This window comes from Giraffa tippelskirchi, chromosome 3 (genome assembly GCF_054371585.1).
Source record: "Giraffa tippelskirchi isolate mGirTip1 chromosome 3, T2T-mGirTip1v1.2.pri, whole genome shotgun sequence".
In the NCBI taxonomy this organism is placed as follows: Eukaryota; Metazoa; Chordata; class Mammalia; order Artiodactyla; family Giraffidae; genus Giraffa; species Giraffa tippelskirchi.
The window spans coordinates 108,430,035-108,455,465 of NC_137277.1; the positions used below are offsets into that span (position 1 = coordinate 108,430,035).

Genomic DNA, 25,431 nt, shown 5'->3' on the forward strand with positions numbered 1-25,431 from the left:
CTGAGTCATGCGACTGAAGACATGGTTCTGTTCCAGGCCCATTAGCCCTGTGCAATAAAGGCGGCAATTCTGGAGGATTTTGAGAGATCAGAGAACAACCTCACAGCTTCCTCCCTGCCCAAGTGAAAACTAATTTCTGGGAACATCTAAGAGGCATGAAACATAAGGCTTTAAGAATGTATTTATAGCTGGCTTATGCAAGAGCTCTGGAAGGGAAAAAAATGAGATGGGAAAGGGGCCAATATTTTAACACAGGAAAAGAGAGCCCAGTAAGAATTCTTTTTCTGCCCCACAGATGGTACACATGCACTCCTGGAACCTTATCTGGCCACTCTGACCTTTCCTTCCTCTCTGGTCCGATGCTCTGAAAATATCTCCCAAGTCCAACTCCCTGGCTGATATAGGGAGCATTCTGCTCTGTGAGGTCTTTGGGTGGGGGAGGAGGGGGAAGCGGGGGCAGTGGTCAGAGAGAGGAAACACAAAGAAGGTCTGGGCTGCTGCAAAAAAGAAACTCACCACCTGGATGGGAGCACTGGGTCATTTTATGTACCCCAGTCCTTGCCAGGCAGTGCTAGTGGTAAAGAAACCACCTGCCAATGCAGGAGATGTAAGAGGCGCAGGCTTGATCCCTGGGTCAGGGAGATCCCCTGGAGGAGGGCATGGCAACCCACTCCAGTATTCTTGCCTGAAGAATTCCATGGACAGAGGAGCCTGGCAGGCTACAGTCCATAGGGTTTCAAAGAGTTGGACATGACTTAGCATACGTGCTATCCTCATAAAACCGTTTGTATTCCCATGCCTGCATGACCATATCAAATAGCTTACACACTATCTGAAGGAAAACCCAGAGGCCAGATAAAAGGTACAGGCCAAGGAAACTCCCCCCACCTGTCAATTCATTCAGAGACCTTCCATCTCTCTCACCTCCATTCCGTCCCTTCCCTCTCCTCCCAGTTGAATGATTTGTGGGTGACTCATCAGAATAACAAAAAATAAGCCATGCTTAAAGGCAAAAGCACAACCTGAGAGGGAGCATGGGGTGGCCCCAAAGGGAAGAGACGATGCTAAGTGCTTTTCTAGGTAGACTGTGCACAGAGTCTACCCATGGCATCATTTACACTTTTGCTTTTAAAATGCAAATGTGTGGTACAAGCAAAGAGATTTGGATCCGTAGTCTGGAGAATAACTGCAACTCCAGTTTGATTCCTGTTTAACAGTATGACCTTAAGGAAATCATTTAGCTTTGATTCGGTACAGAAATCTTGTTTCTTCATCTATAGAAAAAGAAAGGAGGGCAACTTTAGTCTAGACTGGGGTGCATGGGGGCATGGAATGAACTATATTTCAGTACATTTCAATATAAATGGTTTTCTTTGTTTTCCTCTTTTATTTGGGACATGTAAACACATTGTTCTGCAAAGGGACTCACTGTGCAAAAATGTTAAGAATCCTCAGGCGAGGATCCCAAAGGTGCATCCCAGCCTGGGGGCTTGTGTTGATGATGTGGGAAGGTAAGAGGAGTAGGGGAGGGGTCATTACTGAGCAGAGGGGCTGTTCAGCAGTAGCTGCAACAGAAGAATGGCCTTGAGAAGGTGTCACTGGAGCCCAGCTGCAATGACATCCTGGAGCACAGACAGACACCCAACAGCGTGGGTCCCTAAGAGTCCACGTGTGTGACCAGGTGGCTCCAAGTTGTGCAGACACAGGTACGTGTTGGGCGAGGAGGCAGCAGGAGCTGACTGTCTCCTCTGGAGCATTTATTAACCCAGCAGAACCCACGAGTCAGGACCAACCCAGCTTTTTTCACACTCTCATAGGAACGCATCCCCACCTACAGGGGCACATGTCTGCCTATGTGAGTCACCAATGTGTCCTGCTCTGCAGGGCACCAGGCAGGGCAGCTGGGCCAACCTGCCACCTGCCCACCAGAGCCCCCAGAGGTTGGACTCCAGATGGGGAACAGACCTCAGAAGCATCACAACCCAGCTCCCTGTGACACCAGGGCAGAGCCCAGCACCCATAGGGCAGGGAAAGCAGAGACCTGGGCTAGATGCTACGTCCCTCCAGGCTGACACAGGACCTGTGCCTGCCTCCACGCCCTGCAAGTCCCCCGGGGGCAACTCACTCCCGAATTTCATCGATGATTTTCTGCTTCTCCTCGATTTCATCCCGGAGTCTGGACAGCTGCTTCTGATGAGCTTCCCGGTGACTCTCCATCTGCTGCTCCAGCGCCTTCTGCAACCCAGGCCAGGGGAAATGTGTCAGCCGCTGTTGGTTCTCAGCCCACGCTGCGCCAAGACTAGATCGCTACTTCCTCTCCCACCTCCCTCAGCTGTCAGATCCCCACACCAGGGCCCAGGACCTACCCTGCTTTATAGGGACAACAATATCCAAGGATCTGTTAGAAAACTGAGTAGTTCTCAGGGGCAAATGACCATATTTCATGAGGAAAGGGTTTGCCTCTGACCTTCCATAGCTCACCTGAGCCACACAGCTTCTCTTGCCAGGTCACCCTGAGATCACTGACCTCTTACTACCTGGTTGACCTCAGGCCATGGCACCTCTCTGAGCTGTACTTCCCCACCAGTAAAATGTCAATAATCTCCCGGCCCTGTCCACTGCATGGATTTATGATGATGCTCCAAGCAGACCTTTCCACCAAACTGATGTGAACCCAAGAGAAGCCCAGCCAGGTGAGGCAGGGTTGTTGGCTGAACAGCATGGCATCACTTTAGCTATGCGACTCACACCCAGTGGAGCTTAGGGGTTTGTCTAAAACTATTCCAGGTGGCTCTAGTGGTAAAGAATGCACCTTCCAATGCAGGAGACACAAGAAACAAGGGATCAATCCCTGAGTTGGAAAGATCCCCTGGAGAAGGAAATGGCAACCCACTCCAGTATTCTTGCCTGGAAAATCCCATGGGCAGAGGAGGCTGGCAGGCTATAGTCCATGGGATCACAAAGAGTTGGACATGACTGAGGAACTCAGTTTGTGCACGCATGCACACACACACATAATCAAAAGTTCTACAGTTTCTCCTATCTCATTTTATCCACCTAAAACCCTTATTTCCCAACCTTCTTTCCCACATTTCCATTTCTGTTTAAAATGTGACCAAAATAAAGAACCCTGTGTTTGAGATGTAAATTCAAATTGGGGGTATTTCTTTAAAAGACAGAGGGGAGGTGCTTCCTTCCATTCAAAAGAGGGGTGACCGTTTCTGCAGAGGCTGTGACGAGTGGCCAGCATAGCTACTGGAAGGTGCACTCTCTCCCTCTTGCTCATAAGCGGGAAGAGAAATGTACTGATGCAACGTAACTATTGTCTGCAGACATCTCAGCGGGCCTGGACACCTGCATGTCCATCTCACTTCTAAGTCCAGCCACCCTCTGAGAGCAGCTCTGATGCCCAGCCCCAGTCCTGCCCTCCTCCTTCCTACCTCACCTCACACATCTCGGAAAGGAGCTGGATTTTCCCAGATGAAGGAAATCCAGTCCCAACGCGTGCAGGGCTCCTGGAAGGGGCTGCATACACACCTTCATTTCCTCGGCATCCTGCAGCCGGGTCAGATGCTCCTTTTCCTTATCCTGGAAGCTGACTTCGTGCATTTTTTCTGTTTTGAATTTTAAAGGATAATGTAAAAGATTTAACCGGCAGGATTCCCATCCAAAAGTAGAAATTTTAAAAACCACAACAGAAAGGAATATGGTGAAACATCAGCTTATCTCACCAAGTTACCACCGTGGAATAAAGGAACATGCCTCTGAAGGAGGACTTCTTGAATGTCACTCTCAGATATCCTCCACACCTCAGGACTTCCAGCTTGTTAAATCAAGGCTGATTTCTCCAGGGAGACTGTGGAAGTCCTCCGGAGAGAATGGTGATTGGTGGGGACATGTGAACGTGGAGAGGTCATGTTGGACCTGACGGGGCTGCCACTCCGTGCCCTCAGAGGACTGCTCCCCACCAGGCCTGGTGAGCCACTCCTGCCAGTGTGCATAAATGTGCATGGTCACTGACAATGCTCTCTGCAAATATTAGTGGTATTTGGATTCCTGCCACTATTGGAGTTTTAGAAAGAGCTAATTTACCTCCCATGGGTATTCTCTAAGAATCTGGAGCAGAAAAATAATCTAGGGACAAGCACAAAGAAAACAGAAACATAAAATAACTCTCTCCAGACTAAGCAGGAAGCCCACGCTGTGTGTTGGGAACACATGTGACACTCCTCTGGGAGGGGGCATCCGCCGCACCCTCCTCTTGGTCAGTGGTCTCGCGGAGCCCAGTGGACCATGGGCAGCCTCAGGTGGAAGGACCAACAGGGTTTCCGACAGTGACATTCAAGTCATTAGGTATTCTCTCCATCCTGTTTCACTTTATTTCAGTGTCAACTACAAATTGGCACTTGCTAAGGGCATTTGCCATCTGCCTCTGCAGAGACTGAACCCTGTGTTGCTGCAGCTGTTGACCTTCGACACGCCCTGAAGGGAGCTCAGGGTGGAGAAATGAGGCATTTTGTGCTCCAGGGAAACTGGTGGAATGGGTCTCTAGATAGATATTTTCAGGAACTGATTTCATGATCCCAATCCTTGTATCTCCTCATATCTAGAAAAGCACTAAATATCTTCATGGTGAAATTTAGCTCCTCATGGCTAGAGGAAAACATTATGTAAGATAAGTGCCTGATTGTGTGAACTCCCTCTTCACCAAAATCATATATTTTGACCTTCCCACACTACCTCGTAGGAGCTTTCTCAGAGCTATCTGAGGTGCTGGCTCCTGGGCTGCAGTCCTCATTTTGCCCCAAATAAAACTTAACTCGGAACTTTCACGTTATGCATCTTTTTTAGTGGACATTCTTCCTTTGATTTTGCTTCCACTCAGTGGCACTAGAGAAGGCAATGGCGACCCACTCTAATACTCTTGCCTGGAAAATCCCATGGACAGAGGAGCCTGGTAGGCTGCAGTCCATGGGGTCGCTAAGAGTCAGACACGACTGAGTGACTTCACTTTCACCTTTCACTTTCCTGCATTGGAGAAGGAAATGGCAACCCACTCCACTGTTCTTGCCTAGAGAATCCCAGGGACAGAGGAGCCTGGTGGGCTGCCGTCTATGGGGTCGCACAGGGTCGGACACAACTGAAGCGACTTAGCAGCAGCAGCAGCAGCAGTGGCACCACTGCAGAAGCCACTGACCAGAGGGAAAGCTTCTTTTCCATGTCAGCTTTTGGGTAGAGCATTCTATTCTCAGCATCCCTTATCTCATAAAGAAAATCTTACAAGGTCATAGTGGGGATGGGTGTGTTCTCTTTTTTTGTTAATTTACGTTGCCATTTGAAGCAAAATGTATTTACTGAGCAAACAGGCAATACAACAATAAATAAAAAAGGATAACATTGTCATCAATTCTGTTACCCTACTAAAACCATGTTCCCTTCAAATATTAATTTTATAGGCCTTCAAACATAAGTATCCACCAATTTTTAAATGTTATAACCACAGTAAAGATAAAATTACATATTATGATGTTTAATCTAATGCATTGTAAACACCGTTGCTTGGTCTTCATGTATTTCATCTCCAAGATGAAAAAAACCCTATTCTTTTAAACCACATACCATAGTTCATTTAACTGTTGGACATTTAGGTGATTTCCTTTTTTTCCACTAATATAAACAATGAATTCTCGAGAATTCTGCAATGAATATTTGAGATTTGAGGAGGAAAAGGTATGAAAAGTGTTAGAACGATTAACATGTATTTTCAAAATGCTTCCCAAAGGGATTTTACCAGTTTTCTTTGCAACTCATTAGATCTGTGTGTTCCCGTTTCGCCACAACACATACATCATTAATCCTGTCCTGGTTTCTACATTTTCAGTCATTTCTCTTGAATCTCTTCTATTTATTCATATTTATTGAGTACTTCCTATGTGCTGAGCACATTCTTCCACAAAGGGGTCAGGAGACTGCCTGGAAAAGGCAGAGTTTGCTCAAAGAATGAAAGATGCAGGGGAACCATGGCTGCAAGTTCAGAATTGATATTTAGAGCAACAGGACAGCATGGAAAGGTTGGAGGTCTGGGGCTAAACATACGGTAGAACTTGATTTTGGAATCCTCCCTTGGGATACAGCACAGTGGTCAGCCTCAAATATGCTAGGGTTTAGCCCCTTGGTCAATGAACAGAGCCACAATTCTTAATTAGGATTAAGGACAGTGACAATGAAGCTGGAGATGAACAGAACCAGAGAAGCATCTGGCAGGTTGAATGGATAGGCCTTGGTGACAGAATGGAGGCAGGTGGTGAAGAAGGGAGAGGATTCTGACTCAGGCAGCAGGCTGGACTGAGGGAAAATGCAAAGAGAAGCAGACATGGGGTGGGGGCAGTCTTCTAGATGGTTCTCTACCCCCATCCCACTCCAATTACACCACTGTTTTCAGTAGACATACAAATGCTTTAATTGAGCAAAATTAAACATCAAGAGTCCAGCCAACTACTGTGTGTCTGATTCAGGCCAACCGCTGGACACCTGCAAAGTGGTCGATTGCTCACCTTGGGCTCGGAGCTTGGCCAGCTCTTCACTGAGCGAGTCCTGGGACTCTTCAAGCTGTCTCCTCTTCTGTTCCATGTTCTGCATGTAGTCTGTCAGGGATTTGATCTTGGCTTCATGCTTTAAACAAGCAAACAGAAAGGGGGCTGTGAATGACTAGCGAGTGATTATCCTGGCTTGCCCAGGACTGTCCAACAGGAAAACGCAACAGAGGAGGAGTTCTTGACTCCTCTCTTTGAGTCCCAACAGCCAAGTGCCTATTCTGCCCTTGGCTTGGGATCTGGGATCACAGACTAAGACAGTCCTCTTTTTCCCATGTGCTTCTCTGCCTCATTCCCCTGCTCATGGCTTTCCTTACCATGCCCTTCCTTACCATCTATTAAACTGAAATACCAAAGCCCAAGCTGGTTTTCCTCTTTGTAAAAAACAGAGATTGCTGGAAAGAAAGGGGCTGGAAAAGTGTCAAGGCTGCGGGCTTCATTCTTTGAACCTGTACCCTTGGATTTCTTCTTTGGAACTCAAGTATTATGTCTTTACACTTTCTGCCTTTCAAGCACAACAATTCCTATTTCAGAGACTTTGCGTTTCCATTTTCCTCTCCCTAGGAAGCTCTCTCTGACACCCTGCCAGACATGGGCCTGGCTGGATCCTTCTTACTTGGGCCCCACCATTTTCTTATAGCACCTAACTTCTATTTAATTCATCTATTTTTTTTCTACTTGTTAGCTCCGTGAAAGCATAGAGTTAATAAATAATAATGGAGTGAAGGAATAAATGAATGAATGAGAGCTTGTGACTGAATAGGAACAGTAGTCTCCTTGAGGCAGATGGAAATATACAGACGCCTCCTCCCCTATATCTACATGGATCATATTTAGGCAGGAGGACCCTGGAGATGGAGCTCTAATGTAATGAAATAACCTCTGGGAAATGGGACTTCGTTGGAGCAGATATTTTATAAGCATAGCTTTTGGTGACAAGGATGAGTATAAACAAAGGAGATAATAGCATTTTAGCTGGAAATATTTTGTCAGGTTCCTTAGATCATGTCAGAAAATAAAGAAACAAGATTTTTCTTACTTTTGAACCCCAGGCAACAATGACTAAGTCTTTGGTTTTGCGTAAATTGTGGCAGAGTACAAAATAGCACCTAAGGGAAAACTGTATTTGTTGCTAATGCAGAAAGCACTGTCTAACCAACACGGTTATTCTTTAACCCCAAACCATCCTAATATTCTTGAGTCCAATCTCATACACCCTGAGTGTGTGTCACTGTTAAGATCTGGGCAGCTGGGGCCCCAGTCCTGGGCCTGACACTTTAGAGCACCCCACATGGGCAGTCCTCTGGCTGTACCCCAGTTTACCGAGCAAAGTTCTATGCCAAGGGAGTGTGCTCACCTGGAACCCACATCCTCTTCTAGATCACAGTGAGTCTGGAAAACTAGAAACTCCTTACTCTGATGACCCTAAGGTCACCCCCGGGAGCAGCAGTGCAGCTTCCATCATCCATTTACATAGATTACAGCTGACACAGTTGCACAGCTCCATCAGCTCACAGAATATGTGGAAGGGGCCTGGCTTGGACATGGAGGTTGATGTGTCCACATGGAAGGAAGGACAGTGGGCTTTGGGCCACAGGGCCTCTGTCTGTGCACTTGCGTTGGCCTTCAAATGTTAGGGACAGAGTGCTTCAGAAGCACATGCTCTCCGAGTAACAGGTGACTTGGAAATCAGACCTGAAGTGTACTATGCCCTAATGTTTATCATTTTTCTTCTCAATTTTCATAAATTATAAAAATGTCAAAGAGTCCAGCAAATCCAGAAAAAGTAGTATAAATTTCACCCATAAACCACTCTCTATCAACTATTTTCCTCCTATATTCCTGGTCTTATCTATACAAATGCATATTTTACCAAGTTGCAAGGTATAGCATAGATCCATCACTCAGCATTTCCATTTTTATTTAACTTTATATAATTATACTTTCCAAATGACTAGGTTTCATACATTTTTGGTAAGAGCTGCATAATATCCTTTCATGTAACTTTATGTTATTAGTCTCTCAATAAATTGTTGCCTATTTTATTTTATTAAAATGAAAGTAATACTGCAATCAACATTTTCCATGTAAGTGCTAATATTTTAAATCAGGGAATGATAATACCATATGAAATGAAAAATTTTCACTTTCATTAACAATGAAAAATGTTATAAGTGAAATTACTGGCCAAAGTACACTTACGCTTTTATGGGTTTTGATTCCCAAGGTGCTTTCCAAAGGGACTGACCAAATTATACTTTTCTCAACAATGTATATAAATTTCACTATTACACATTAGCACTGACTAATCTCTTAAACACTTCTTTGCCTACTATGTTATTTATAAAATGGAAACTTGATGCTTTAATTTGTATCTCGTAAATGATTACAGTAGGAGACGAGGCTGGAGATGGTTGTATGATGACACATTGCTATGTTTAAAAGCATACAGGATGAAGTATGCTTTCATCTGCTTCTGAGCACTGTCAGATGTGCCATTACATGCTGGTGTCTGCTCTCCCCAAATGACTTCAGCTATTTTAATGCCTGGACTGAGGCAGTGAGCAGCACACACTGGACCACTTACAGAAGCCTCAAACCCAAACACCAGCCTCAGGTATAGTGGCAGACCAGAAACAAGGCTGCTGCTTTCTGAAACCACCAAAATGGTTTATGCTGATGAATATGAATATGAACAAAATGAATATGCTTCCTAATGGACAGAAGAGTACCTTATCACTGGGGCTTAAAAATCCCTTCAAGGCTTTGAGCTCCCACACAAAGGTTTGAGTTCCAGCTCTGCCTTTCACTGGCTATATGAATCTGGACAGTACATTTAATCTTTCAAGTATCATTCTCCTTATCTAAAAAGCAAGGATAATCATAACACCTGCCTATCAGAATTTTTCTAAAGATCAAGTGAGAGAATGCATGTAAAGTGCTTAACACAGTATATAGTGCACTGTAAGCACTCGGTAAAATGTTTCCTGCTACTGCTATTAGTAATAGCAGTAGTGGTAGTAGTGGTAGTTTCTGTTGTCCCATATTAAACTGGATCTGTGGAAGAGATTAAAAGATCAAAGAATGCTGCCTTAGCTGAGAGGTGTTTTAGATGCCACCCAATCTGTTCCACTTTTCCAGGGAAGCCTGGCGTGCAGCAGTCCATGGGGTGGCAACAAGTCAGGTACGACTGAGCCACTGAACTGAACTGAATCTTTTCCACTCATTATACATCACTATCTATCCTACCTACCTGCTTACTTATAAATAGCTAGATAAAGACATGTAGACACATCCCTTAAAAAAAAGACTGAAGGTAATTCATGTAATTTGTACAACTAAACCTAGCCGTAAGAATAAGCCTGGCCGGTCACTGCCTGGGAGGCCATGGACAAGTCCATCAGTTGTGCCTATTAGGCACCATCAGCCTCAGTAAGAGCGTGGAGGAAACAGATTTCCAGAGCACAAGGGTGTGACATGAGGAACAAAGGGGTGGCCTACCTGGGAGATGAGCAGCTGGCAGGCTGCCAGCTCCCGCTCGCTGGCATTCATCTTCCTGTTGGAGTCCATCTGGGCGGTCTCGAGCTGTTTGCTGCGGTTCACCAGAGATTTGACCTCCGACTTCATCTTGCTGATGTACAGCCGGGCCATGGTGAATTCCTCTTCAATGACTCCGTTCACATCTGCCAGCTAAGCACAGGAGGGAACCACTCAAGGACGCCTATGATTGCCAGAGGTTCACAGGGCCCTGAAACCTGTCCACAGGGATGTCGGTGGATTTCTGGAATTAAGAATCCCTAATCACAGGACCACAAGCTGAGAACCACAAGTTGAACTATAGGTTCAACCCCAAGTTCTCTGAAACCTTGGATAAAACTTCCAGTAAAAAAATCTCAACTAATATAATCTTCAATTAACAAGGTTTTTCATTACAATTGATTTTCTAGAATGAAAGAGATGATATCAGTAGAAAAAGATATTGAAATTTTAAAAAGAGATAACTCTGAAGCGGTGTTCCTTACATTTCTGGAAGGGCAATAAAACCCAGTGTTCCTAAAGGTGATCCTGAGTTCCAAAATAAATCATTCAAAACTTCAATTATGTTTCCTACAGTCTGCTATCCAGAGAAACAAGCAGTCTAAGAGCTTGAACATGTTTCTATAAGCAAAGGTTGAAATACAGAGGATTTTCTATATAGTTCCCAATTAAAGAATCTAATGAACAAGAACATGCTGTCACCAGAAATACCTCTGGATGAAAGTTTTCCTGCATGACTTCTCATTATGACCAGTGTTTCCTTTGCCCCCACATGCCTGCCCCTCCAAGCACACAGGAATCTAGCTTAGTTAAGATCACCTGAGAATAACACTCTAAATTCACCTTCAGAAGAAAAGACTCTGACAACCAGAATTCTTGCACCATCTCATATTTGTTGGCTAATTTTCAGAGCTCTACAGGATACAAATAATGCAGCAAGATAATTGGGATAGAAACCCATTTGCTGAGATGCAGAGATGGCCTTGAGGAGCAAAGTAACTGCGAATATTTTGTTTAACCACCAGAGGGCATCCTAGCACCTCTCCAGTACCCATCCCATGAACAGAGGCTTCAGTTATTCTAAGACGGCGATTCCAACTCTGTTTTTTTGATGTTTCACAGTACACTCCATATGCCCACTTCTGTCATTATTGCTGTCATTAACTCATCGTATGACTATTTTTTTCAGTAAACATTTAAGAGCTAGGAACACGGAGTGGTCTATCAACCCTGAAAATTGGCAGCAGGTAAAAAGTACACTGGTCAGTGCTGAGTGCCTGTAATCTGGTGTCAACCTTCCCCTAAAAATTCCCCAACAATGTTGCTAAATGTCTCAGGGTCAATCAACACAATGCAGAGTCCAGGTTCATAGCAAGAAAATCCACAAGTATCAACATCTGACTCCATCTTACTTTAACAGAAGTAAAAGTGACTCTCTGCGACCCCATGGACAATACAGTCCATGGAATTCTCCAGGCCAGAATACTGGAGTGGGTAGCCCTTCCCTTCTCCAGGGGATCCTCCCAACCCAGGGATCAAACCCAGGTCTCCTGCATTGCAGGCGGATTCTTTACCAGCTAAGCCACCAGGGAAGCCCCTTACTTTAACGGAGGTTCTTACTAATCAGTTACATTTCTGATTGACAGCAATTTGCCACTCATTACACTCCTTTCATAATCCAGTATCATGGAGATAACAGATGAGAAAACCCCTCAATCTTTAAGTTCAGTTTTATCCTTCTGCCTTGGTAATCGGTCCAACATGGTACAGAGATGAGAAACTCATTCTTTAGCCTGACCAAGCGTGCCCTGTTTATTGTCTTTCTGTATAAAGGTAAGGGGACATCCATCTCTTTTGTGTGGAATTCACAACCTATACCAGATCCTGGGGGGAGAACATGGCTGAACCGAGTTAGGCTGTCGTGGGAAGGGAACAAACACCTTCTCCTCTAAGACGTTCTTCAGCTGAGGGCACATTGTGTTCTATGCCCAGGTGACATCTGAATTGGAGATGAGTAGAAAAAAATAAATTACAATAATGGGCATTCTCTAAGTGAGAACTGGGTATTTCTTCCCTCAAACCAGACCCATAACTTCTGAAGCCTATACTTATTCCAGGAGGTCAAAAAGGAGATTTTGAATCTACGCCTGATGGGAAAAAAAAAAGAACAGTACTCCAAGCAAATATTAACTGCCAGGTTTCTTACCACTTACAAGCTCATGTATGTAGTCATGTAAGTTCAGAGTTTTTAGTAATTCCAGTATACTGTTATTTTAAAAAGAAGAATCAGAGTTTGCTGCTGTAGGATTATTTAATAACTCTCCTCTGGGTCTGACAGTGACCGAAATGTATGTACTAGACTATGAGGCCCAGTGTGGATGACTAATTCAGCAGAAGAGACTGCCTCCCCTTCCATCTTGCCTGTATAGGAATCACCCCCACCCCACATCTCTAGAGCATACAGCAGTCGTCCAAGGTGCCATTTCTAGGCCAAGTAAAAGGTAAGTGAAGTGACTGTTCACATTCTAAGACCTAAAAAGTCATTTGTTGTTGCTCTTTAGTCACTCAGTTGTGTCCAACTCTTTTGTGACCTCATGGACTGCAGCCCACCAGGCTCCCCCGTCCTGGGATTCTCCAGGCAAGAACACTGGAGTGGGTTGCCATTTCCTTCTCTAATGCATGAAAGTTAAAAATGAAAGTGAAGTCGCTCAGTCGTGTCTGACTCATAGCGACCCCATGGACTGTAGCCTACCAGGCTCCTCTGTCCATGGGATTTTCCAGGCAAGAGTACTGGAGTGGGATGCCATTGCCTTCTCCAGAGGATCTTCCCAATTCAGAGATCGAACCCCCATCTCCTACGTCTCCTGCATTGCAGGGAGATTCTTTACTGCTTGAGCCACCAGGGAAGCCCTACAAAGTCATAATGGGACTTAAAAAATCCTTACTAAAAAAAGTGTCTAGAAATGTCAGTTTTATTTACAAGTGCAGCACAGAGTTAAGGTATGATAAAGTTGCTTCCAAGAGGTTGAGGAGCAGGAGGGGAATGAAGAAGCAAGCCCTCCTGGAGGTGAGGACCCCAGCCACCATTCTGTGGGAACTGGAACTCACACCCTGGCCCCAGCAGACCCCAGGCTGTGCTGAAGAAGTTGATGAGAAGGGAGCTATCAGTGATGAAGGATGACTTCAGGCCCAGGATCCAGAACAGTTTTATCTGCATCTCTGGTCCAGCCACAGCCAGGTCCCTCATGGAGGTGGAGCCCCGGGTCTTTGTCACCTGCTTAAACTTCTTCACCTCCACCCCAGCTAGACCTGAGGTCGGAAGAAAACTAGGCAGCTAATCCAATCCATTTCGTTTACTCAACCTCAACTTGTTATTCTGCTTGTGGCTAGAAATCTGGAAATCTCTGCCTTAAAGAAAGACCGGTGACATTGGAACGTGAAAAGAAGAGGCTCACTAATATACCTGGATAAAGTCAACACTAGGCTCATCTTGTCATTTGCTGCTGTCATCTTGTTTTGTTGACTTAAGTATTGCCTGGACTCTGAAAATGCCCCCAGACATGACTGAGCTGGAGAAATATGAGTTCTTCTGTTTCTTTGCTGTTCAGGCCTGCTGTATCCTAGAACTGAGGGCTGAGAAAGACTCCAGCAGCCATCATTCCCTCTCACCCCAGAACACCACCATGGGGACTGAATAGGAGTTTTAGGAATAAAAACACAAGATCACCAAAAAAGATTTCCTTGATCTCATTTTTTAGGTCAGAAGAATTATATCAACTGAATACTCGTGGCCAATAAGAAAAGTATCTGTACCCACAATGATAGATCTAAAAAATATATGCAAAACTCATGCAATTCTTGAGCTGACCATCTTCAAGATAATCTGGACTCATCATTTTACAAATTAGGAATATGAAACCCAGATAAATAAAGTAACTTGCCCAAAGTCACATAATTACTCCCCTTTAATGCTCATTGCCATGATTTTTTTGCTTACAATTACAAATTAAATCATAATTGTAAGGAAAAAAAACAGAATGATTAAGAATATGATGTTATCTAAGTGAAAGTTATCAATGAAATTAACTAGCTATCAATGAAATTAACTAGGGCAACCAATGTCTAGAATTCAAAGATATCTTAAAAATATTCAAAGAACTTAAAAATAATCTCAATCATACTTCATATTCCCAAAGGTAAGGACTCTTTTTTTTAATTCCAAAGCACCCAGACACTCCTTGATTTCATTAGCATTTTTCATCAGCTCTATTTTAGAACTTGGAATAAAAATATCTTCCTTTATCATTATCAGCAGCAGGCACAAACTTCCCATAAATCAACTGCACCTTCATATTGCAAGGACCATTTAATCATCCCAACCTCAGAAGTTTATAGCTCAACACCAACATATGCGTCTAAAAATAAATCCTCAAATATAAAATCACCAAACTGGAACTTAATAGGGTTAATCTTATAGTACTGGAGAATTCTATGCTAAAATTAGATTCATTTGCAAAGATTCATGAAATATTCAGTTTCAATAGAGGTTTTATGAAAGAACGATTGGGTTTACAAGAGGTCATATCCTCTAAACCTCGATCTATTATACCACCTAAGAAGAGCTTTCAATGGTTCCCAGAAATGTCCATAAACAAAAGTAATTTGGGGAGGCCTGTCTAGCATTTAACAATCCCAACTCAAAACCTGAGTGTTCCTCTAAAGCAGACTGAAGTAGAATTCGGCCTTTTAAAGGCTAACAGGCTAAACTCCAAGAATTTGGCTTTAAGAACCTTTAAGGTAGAAGTTTAATACTATAACACTATTCCCTGGCTTGATAAAATCCACACATGTTTATCAATGGCTACTCCACAGAAGGTCTTGAGTTCATATCAATCTATAGTAATTAACTGGAACGACAACAATAATCAAATAGTATGGTACTGCTATAAAGATTAGATCACTAAAATAGATGAGAGAGACCAGAAATAGCCCCACATACTTTTGAAGGTGGCAGACATGTTCATTATCTTATTGTGGGGATGATGGTTTCATGAATGTACATATATGTCAAAACTTCTCAAACTGTATAGTTTACGTGCAGCTGGGACTTCCCTGGTAGCCCAGTGGTTAAGACTCCATACTCCCAACGCAGGGGGCCCGGGTTGGGAACGAGACCCTGCGTGCCAAAACTGAGATCCTGCCTGCGGCAACTAAGACCTACCACAGCCAAATAAACAAATACATGCAGCTTATTTTATGTCAGTTATACCTCAAGAGAGCTATTTTGTTTGATGTCACTCTTATTTTTCCAATGTCCTGTCTATATTGTGGCAAATTGTTCTTGATTGATAGCAGTACTTATTCTTGTTTCCCTGTATTCCTAAACTCATAGACAACTTTATGCCATGTCCCTTATAACCTTGCTATCGATGGCACTAATGTACACCACCCCAGGGGTTAATCATGGTTGGTTTAAGCCCATTGTAGTAAAACTATTTGTCTTTGCTTTCCCAGCTTCCCTTGCAGCTTGGGGTGACCATGTGACCCAATTCTGGCCTCTGAAAATTATAAGGGGATGCCTATTGGGGATTTCTGGGATATAGTTCTCTCCTGGATGAAAGCTGTCTGGCTTTACAGCCTGTCCTGCCTCGGACATGATGATTGGTGCTACAGAAGCTATCTTGCTACCAAGAGACAAAAATCTACAGGTGTGAAAAGGTCATAGGCTGAGGAAAACAGAAAGAAAATAAAGACCTGGATCCTTGACATTGTTGAGATCCTGCACCAAAAGTTGCTTCTAAAACTTCAAGAAGCATAGGAATGACCTGGGGACTCTTGTTAAAATGCAGCTTCTAATTCAGTAGGTCTGAAGTAGGCCTGAGAGTCTCTAGTTAGAACAAGTTCCCAGGTGATGCAGATCACAACCTGAATAACAAGATTCTAGACTTCTTATATTGTGAATAATAAACGTGGCTTTATTTTATTAAGCCACCGTTAGAATCCTCTTATTTCTAGCTGAAAGCTTTCCTAATTCATACTGATTGATTGGGGACCTTCATTCTGTTGTATTTTCATAGAAAAGGAGAGGGCTTCCATGGTGGTCCAGTGGTTGAGACCACTTTGCAATTCAGGGAACACGGGTTCAATCCTGGTCCGGGAAGATCCCACATGCTGCAGGGCAGCTAAGCCTGTGGGCCGCAACTCCTGAAGCCCATGCACCTAGAGTCTGTGGACTGCAACCAGAAAGTAACCCCTGCTCACTGAAACTAGAGAAAACCCATGCTCAGCAAAAAAGACCCAGTACAGCCAAAAATAAACAGATAACTTTAAAAAAAAAAGGAGAAACATTTCTGAGTAGAACTTTTGTTTAACCTATCCAGTCCCAAAGCTCTGTGACGCTGTCATGTAATTCTGAGGACTAAACCAACTCACAGAAGGCCAACCAAGATTTGAGGACATTTCCTATAATTGAAAGGTAATTTTTTTTTCTCCTTAAGCAAAATAATAATTTACTTAGTCATTCAATCAGCCTTTTGTTCATTCATTCAAATATGATCAAGCACACAGCAGATGCAAGACACCGTGCTAAGCACTGGATACTTAGGAGAATAAACACAGACTCTGCTTGCTCAGAATCGTGCCATTATAAGAGAAGGCAGAGAGGATAAAAGAAGGGCTGGCTTACAGTCTTCACGTCATTGGTACCAATGATTCCTCCTATCTCCCCCAAATCCTTCAACAGCAGATTCAGGATCTCGGTGGCCCTTTTCTTCTGATGATTGCTAAGCTCCTGCAGCTGGCTCAGTTCTCTCTGCGTGGTTGTCAGTGTAGTCTGAAATACACATTTTAACAACAGATTTAAAGAGCCACCCATCAATTTCATACACACAGCGTTATCAAGAATAACATCATGTAGAGTGGAGTTCTTTTATCCTTTCATGTAATTTCAACAGGAGTCCTTTTAAGCCAAACTATGGTATAGCTCTGCATTCTCTGATAAGAGGAAGTTGTCTTGGCCTGATATGTCATTTGTCTGCATATCAGATGATAATTTCCAGGTCAGTGGAATAAGTTATTAAAAATAAATAAAGCTCAAAAGGAGTCCTTATGTTTATAATGTGTAATCACATCTAATCCTACCTACCAGATGTTCTGTTTCAGTCCACATTCTTCAGGATATAAACATACCTGCAAATGTCTCCACCTTCACTTCCAAACAAACCTGCTGCCTGGGACCACTTCCAAATTCCCATCTGACTTCATAACAGATGGGTCTGGAAGGCCCAAAGGGACATTAATGAGTTTAGAGAACAACCAAGAAAAAGTCTTTCCATCTTCACAGTGAACCAGAACTGGACACTCTTCATCACATTTCAAATTTAGTCTGGTTCAACAGGAGATGGCTTCTAAATATACATACCAGAAGCCTCATTTTACTACCAAACATTAACAAATTCATTCCTTTCCCATTTTTCATGTATGCTACCAATATGCATATATTTTTAACTACCTAACTTAACAAACTCTCAACATCAACAAATTTGCCATCTTTTGGTTTCTTGGTACTAACTCAGCCAAAAGAGAAAATAATCTGCATAAATTATGGAATTGTAAAGGTTAATGCAAAGACATTTATGTAATTCTTCCATATGCAACTATTTTACTTGAGTATTTCTTAATAATCAAACTAAAAATAGTATTCTAAACTAGTCTAGTAGTACTTTGGACTGACAGAAAATAAAACTTGTATCATGGAAAACGTTTCATTGTTTTGGGAAGCAAATATACCACAGACTAGTTAAAGAATCTTGCAGAAAACAGTAAGCCCTGAAAAATCTAAGTCTCCTTCTTTCCTATGTAACTTCTGCTTTGTTTTTCTATTTTTCATTTTTGTTTTTATTTAGGCATTGCCACTGCTTATTTCATTTTATTTTCAAAATCCACAGAAGCAGTAGTTCCTATCTTGGGAAACAGTAAAAAGCCTTCCTCCATGCAGCTGAATGTATGAAATAAGCAGCGTTTTCCATCCGCAGCATCTACAGTCAACAGATCGGTGCTTTCCTGCACCATCTGCTACTTCCCTTTGCTGGGAGGATGGTGGTTTTCCACCAAGCAGGCTGGGCACAATCCCATGATACCAGGCCATTGGACTGAGGTGCCAAGGGCAGCTGGTTACAGCCACTCAGCTGCCCACTGCCCATCTTCCAAGTAGAAAAAGCGAAAATGGACACGTTCCACCAGCAGCCACCTCACCAAATGCTCACTGGCCCTCTGCCACTAGCTCCCTGTGCAGAACCAGCAGCATTTCTCGCTGGGAGAATCTGAAAATTAGGAAACATGCAGATCGAAGCACTGGCTGAAAAACAGGACAACAGATAAACCAGGACAGCTAGGTCCTAGACGAGGACAAGCAGCACTGGGGAAGGAATGGGCTGCATTCAGGCAGGTGTAAACAGGAAGAGTGAACTCCATTCCTTGCATGCTCCCCTGTCAATACAATGTTTTGGGATTTATTTGCTGATACTGTAGCATATGCACAGGTCCACGCTAAGTGCTTTATGTAAACTGTCACTAATTCCCATGCCCTGAAAGGAACATGTTATTATCACCATTTTTACAGATAAGGAAATGAACACTGAAGTGTTAATGTCTTGACTAAGGCTTAACAGTTGTAAAGTCAGATTTCTAACTAGGATTTTTCTGGCTCCAAAGTCTGCACTTTCTTGAGTATCCTATAAGGCATCACTTCTGGTATTATAAATCCCCTAGATATAAAACAGACCTGACATGAAGATCTGGAGCAAGTGGACAACTCATTTACACAAACTATTTCAATTATTGGAGGATTTCAAAGAATGCATCTGTGCCTAACGCCGAAAAACCACTCAGCCAACTGCCATGCTATGTAGCGTTTTGTCAGTAAATATCAATAAAAGTACCCGAATGGCACCCGAGGAAGTCCCACCCCCACACACAAATGCTCCAACCGTTTTCTGGGCCAGCTCGTCTGTCAGCTGTTCATTGGCCCTGGTCTTGTCCTCCACTTCCTGTGACTTCTGGTCGTAATTGACAGCCAGCTCCTCCAGAGCCTGGAGAACTTCTTTCACCTCGTCTTTGGCTGCCTCATTTTCAATCTGGAGACGTGTCAGCTCCTCCTGAATCTTCTCATAGTCTCTTCTCGTGGAAGCTAAAAGCTGGGGAAATAAGATGGCATGGAATTGGTGAATCTAATGTTCAAAGGTTTATGTCCAGTGCTCTATCCAAAGATTAGAGAAAATAAGTTGAAAAAGCTCAGGATAACTAGAAACCATACTATATATCCATATGCTAAATGAAAAAACAGCATGTTGTCTTGAAAATACGTTTCTCTTTCTTTCTCTGTTTCTTTCTTATTTAAAGCTGCATAAGCTTAACTCCAAGAACTGATTACAGATCAAGAATCACCATACTTTTTAGCTGACTGGCTATTCCACATGTTGAATAAAGGATGAATAGGAGTAATTTCCAAAGACTATAATAATACTTATATGTCTTTTTCCTATTATCATTTTTTTTCACATTGTAAACTGGTCGATTTCAGAGTCAATCAAAACAATATGAAAGGGCAGTCCCTAATTTTTCTTAATATTCATCATGGATTACAGAAGAATTTGCCCCCCACATTAACACTAGTAAAAAGTGAATGACTGACCTTACAGATACTTTCATTATTTTTGTGCTGACTGTATTTTCTGATTTGCCTATAGTGAACAGATATTGTCTTGGCAGTATAGAAAAATAGTAAGAGTCTTCACTGTAACAAAAAGGGAAGCTTACCACAGCAGTTGTACCAAGTTGGAGATGCACAGCAACAGAATGGGAGGGAGAGGGCAGGAAACACTAAACAAATGGAAGACTCAACTATAGTTAAGAGGAAAATCAATTAAATATGGTTCCTGCCAAGAGAAATGTTTGTGCAGAGGGCATAATCACTGTTCTAAAGAGATGAAGGGCAACAAAGAGGAAGAGAAGAAAATGGTGAGAGTGTTACATCTATGAGAGGGCTGGGACTAGGGCCATGAACCATAGCCACTTGCTATAATTATATCATATGAGCCAATCTATAGCATTTTAGCAACAAAGCAGAAAATACCCTAAAGCACAGAAGAGAAAACATACTTCGGTCCTCAGCAGGGAGATTACGAATTTGATAGATTGGCTATCTGTTTTTTGCTTAGGTTCCTGTTTGCAAAATACTTGGCAAAAATACAACATAATAAAGACATCTACTAGAGAACTGAGTGCCATCCAGGGAGAGACTGAAAAAAATTTGCCTCCTTGTAAGTGTGTCACATATATACTAACACAGCGCTTGGACCCCTATCTTCTGTGCTTTCCTCTTCTCTACCTTCTACATTTGTTCTTTGAGTATTTTTTTCCCTACAAGACAGCACAAGAACATGGTGTATATCAAAGACCTGAGTTACCTGATTTGCAAAGCTGAGAAAAGGCTGAAATGGAATGAACCAGGAATGCTGGGCCTTGGGTATGAGGAAGTAGGATCATCCTTGCCCCACTACCAAGCTCCTCTGTCTCTGCTCTTCATAGATTGTGTAGCAACCAGTTACTAACTCTTAAAACCCTAGAGCTCTACCAAGTCAGACATTTATTTTCTAAATTCAGCTAAAATCAGGTTTTAGCAGCCACTGAAAGGAAATCTACCAAGAAATTTCCACAATTCAGTGATTTTTTTAAAAAAATTCTTTGCAAATTAAATTTCTGGAATAGCCACAACAGAGAGTCATAAAAGAACTTTGCAAAAAAAAAAAATTTATTGCATTCTTTACCTCATCCTGATCCAACATCTGTTGCTTTAGCTTTTCAGCCAGCTGGCTCTGTTGGTTAATTTCATCATCCTGAAACGAAACATCATGTTTAATTTTTTGTGGTTAGTTATGTCATTTTTGATAGCCTGGTTTCTCGATGGACAGCAGTTGGATACCAGGATGCCAACTGCAAGCTTGCTAATAAGATGAAGCAAATGGTGTGGTGCCTCCTCGCAGATGAGAGATTGGTTCAAATACCACTTCACCCACCTTTCTCAGCCGATGAAACATTTGGATATTCTGGGAAAATCAATATCCTCCACATTCAACTCAATTCCTTCTCATCCAGAAATCAGCGATGTAGGGCTTCGAAACTGAAAGGGACTTTGGAGTTATCCCTTCCAACTCAAAGATGTTAACAGTGAATTCCTAGCTCAAACAATTAGGGAGTGAATCTCTAACCACTTGTACTGTAACAGGTACATGTCCCGAACCTTGTCAAACACATCCGTGAGTGGGAACGCTGCCCTGTGACAGGTGAAAGAGACCAGTATTTCCACTTCAAACCTCTTGCTTAAACTAGGAAACATTTACTAGAGAATTCATCTTTGGCATTAGAAAGCTGCCTTTGATTAGGAGCTAAATTTCTTACCAGTCTGAAAAAACCTCAAGGAAGCTGGCATGCAGAAACACGATTGCTTCGTTCCTGGTGTGTCACTGAAGTGGGAAAGGATCTCCCACAGACTAATTCGCTCTTCTTGCTCTCAGCTTCTGCCACTAGGTGTTGCTGCCACAAAAGCCAGAGCTTCCACCTCCCACAGCCCAGCGTAAGCATCTCCACCTCTCCCCTCCCTACATGTGGTCCAAAGCGGCAGGCGGCCAATGCCTAACTGCGTGAGATTCAGTCTTGGTTACCAAGGTTTTCATGAGTTCAAAGGAAATTGTGAAGCGTAGCCTGTGCAGAAAGACAGCGTAAGTGTAGCCTGTGCAGAAAGACAGCGTGGCTTCCCACGTGCCTCTCCCTTAGGAACAAGAGAACATCCTGTGTGATGACGCTTCTGGGGTCTAAACCCCAAGCAGAGTTCAATCCAGTTCAGTAGTACTGTCCTCCTCTTTGTGCCAGGAGCTGCCCAGGCGTTTCCACCAGCAGCCCCTAAGACACCTACCTGTACCACACTTTCCTCCTTTTCCAGAGTGGTGGTTAGAGGGTAAATCAAGGGCCTGGGTTGCAGGACCTCAGTTTTCCCCAGGATACTCTCCTGCCTGTTCGGTTGTATCAGTTCATCCACTTAGATTAACCAGTATCACAGCCTGATCCTTTCCACAGGGCAAGAAAATTCTAACACTAATATTATGAAATCTGTTTCTCCTTTTCCTTTGTATAGAACATCTTTTGGGCTTATTTCTCTGTCCAGGGAGACCGTGTTTCTACTGCACTTTTTAACACCAACTCAACTATATATATAGGAAAATTCAAATGCCAGAATATTTTCTGAAAAGTGCTTAGAAATCTATTATCCATGGACTAGATCTTAACAGCTGGCCTCAGGCCTGTGTCAACAGGTTCTAAGAGATGCACTTGAATGTATAGATATGGTCTCCATAGCACATCTTACCCCGAAGCTTTGAAAATTCTTTTATAAGTTAAAAATTCTTTAATGGTTCTAAAAAATACTCATGGCTTTCCGCTTGAAGTCAGATTTCTGGCAGGAGAATTAGGGAAATTATACCAGAGTAAGTGAAACCTCTCAAAAAAAAAAAAGTTATTTCCCCAACTAGAAGACTATTATGTTGGACATATTTTCTCTTCTACTATATAGACTTAGAATGTCAGTTACCAGGAACAGTTTTAGTGTTTATGTTCCTCAGCACACAAATATTAAACAACTTAACATAAAAGACTCAAGAAGTTTAACATGGAAGAGCTGCCACCTCTTCCCCTAGGACTTATAAGCGATGGCTGCAAGTGACATAAATCACGAGAGAGACAGAATAGCAGTGCAAGCACTTTGTTTCTATACTGTGTTCATTCCAAAGCCTGACGACGTGGGCTTGCTCCTGATGGGTGATGGGCTGGGAGACGGTTATTTTTGAGGTACCATGAGAAATCAAGGGCCCTTAGCCTGTCTGGCAAGGATGAAGACCAAGGATTACATTATAACAACGTGAATCGTTTATGCCAGAGACATTTCCAAACCTACACTTACCCTTTCTTAAGGAAACTTCTCTAAGGAGTTAGCACAGTCTGTTGTGATTTTTTTTTTAATTTTCAAAATTTTCAGAGGAAGATGTGCTGTGCAGTCAGTATCTGTACATTCAAGCCTATCTTTTAGAATACGTTTATACATGCTCACTCTGATGCCAACTGTTAAGATCTGGTCTGTGGATAATGGATTAGCAGGCACTTTTCAGAAAATATTCTAGTATTTGAAATAAGTGAGTTGTCAATAGGTTACTGGTCACCCTTAATGATAAAGATGTTTTTGTTGCAATGGTACTCAGTGAAATGATTCAATGATTACCATCAGTTCAACTTCTACTTACACTTAATTCTGCTCTTACATCTCCAACAGTACAGAAGCACTGGAGAGGTGATGGGAAATAAGAGACAGGGCCAGTGCCAAACTGCCTATCTTACAACTCTGCTCTTAGCCTACCTCTGCACCACCATCCTCTGATACCCCTATCATGTGGCTTCTCCCTTAAACAAACAGAAAGGGAAAAGATAGAAAAGAAAGAAACTAATATTTAGTGAGCATCTGCTATGTCCTAGAATCATTTATTCCCCAATGCAACCTTCTGAAGTAACAGATGTGAACTCCATGTTGCAGATAAGAAAAACAACTTCAGCAGATGGGTCATCAGCCCAGGTCTCAGCATTGTTAAGCCACAGGACTGACTCTAAAGTGCCTGCTTTTCCATCACACACCACTGCTTTAGAAAAGCACCTGTCCTTCGACCCCTGGAGGGGCAGCACAGAGGGACAGAGGGGGCAGCGGGAAGGAGAGCATGTAGAATCTTTCTTCCAGCACATTCTAGACAAATTCATTAGGGCTGACAAGTTCCTCATTTCAAGGGCTGAAGCCAAAACAGGATGAGCACTGGACTGGGAGTCAGGAGATGTATAAGCTCATTGTAGCTCTGCTACCTCCAGGCAATGTAAGTCATCTAAGCACCCTGGGCTAGCATCTTATCTAAACCTAGATACTTTCAGCGCTGCCACTAATAATCTATGAAGGTGCCCTGTCCCAACTCATGTATTCTTAAAAGTATCAAACCATCAACATCATCAGAAGCATGAAATAGCTTCTAGAACCTTTAAAAGGCGGACAAATAAAAATGACACCTGATAGACATACCCAGGCCATCCATGGGTAGAGATACAAATGGCATGACAAGCTTCGGTGTCCCCCCACCAGGCTGAGGCTTTGGGGCTCAAGTCCTTTCCCAGATCTCTCAGCATCACCCCGTGATGGACCACAAATGCTAATCTCAAAATGTATGCTTACCAGGGTTTTCAAAACATACACTAAAGGAAAGGAATATGACAGAAAACGTCCTAGGCTGGGAATTAGGAGGCAGAGCTCCAGGGTCAGTTCTGCCAGCTACCAACTGAAAACTGCCAAGGCCTGGCATTGCCTACATTTCAGACGCTGACTTCAAGACTCTAAGGTTTTCTCAGATCCATGAAAAATCCTCATGCTACCAGGGTAAAAAGATCCCAATTCCAACCATGTTTGTTTCTATTCATAGAGAACAGAGAGCAGAATCAGGTTATCACCCCACATCCAGGATTCTTTGGGGATACTAAAAATGAACTCTTCAATTCTAAATGAGAAATAAAAATTGCTATATTCTTCAACAATGACACTTCTTTGGAGAAACAAAAAAACCCACATAGACTGTTCACTTATTGATCTCCCTTTTCTCTCACTTTGTTTGAGGTTTTACATAAAATACCTGGGTAGAAAGAGAAGGGTAACAGTATGTCTAGTGCCTAAAGAGTAATTAGTCCAGCTCTCACAGCATGAATATCTTATTAAATATGTCACCCGAAGGGTAGGGTGACCCCAGTTTAACACTGCGGTTATAATGCAAACTCCCACAGTCACAAGCACAAAGAGAACCAGCTTCTTTAGGGCAAGCAGTCACATTTCCCTTGTAAAGGTGAGACTAGACTCTGAGCTTTACTCAGAAGAAAGAGGCTTGTAAGATTAATGACAACGTTAATATAAAAAGCTGTTCTATCCAAGCCAGAGGTGTCCCCAAGCACTCTGAGCTGAACCACAGCAGAAAAGATGAAATCAGATTAAAAATATCAGCAACCTGGATAAAATGAACTGAAAGGATTTAGGTATTCCAAGGGCAATATGCCAATGTCACATGAAACATCAATTTAATTTCCTTTGCCTCTGGGATTCCTAACTTGACCTTCATTGGGATGAGTGAGACAGTGCTCTCCAAGATCTCTCTTCCTTTATTCCAATTTGTGCACT

The 25,431-nt window shown here is 42.8% G+C and overlaps 1 protein-coding gene across 4 annotated transcripts in view; it reads right to left on the bottom strand.

Annotated features, from left to right (window-relative positions):
- KIF5C (kinesin family member 5C) overlaps positions 1-25,431 on the bottom strand; it is a 154,513-nt gene that overhangs the window by 23,678 nt on the left and 105,404 nt on the right. For all 4 annotated transcript variants that reach the window (XM_081580533.1, XM_081580534.1, XM_081580536.1 and 1 more), the window contains 7 exons: positions 20,957-21,025; positions 19,118-19,324; positions 16,816-16,962; positions 10,095-10,283; positions 6,555-6,672; positions 3,538-3,614; positions 2,126-2,235 (listed from right to left, as the gene is read on the bottom strand). In XM_081580533.1, the coding sequence (XP_081436659.1) occupies positions 2,126-2,235; positions 3,538-3,614; positions 6,555-6,672; positions 10,095-10,283; positions 16,816-16,962; positions 19,118-19,324; positions 20,957-21,025 (917 nt within the window). The remainder of the gene's footprint in view (positions 1-2,125; positions 2,236-3,537; positions 3,615-6,554; positions 6,673-10,094; positions 10,284-16,815; positions 16,963-19,117; positions 19,325-20,956; positions 21,026-25,431) is intronic.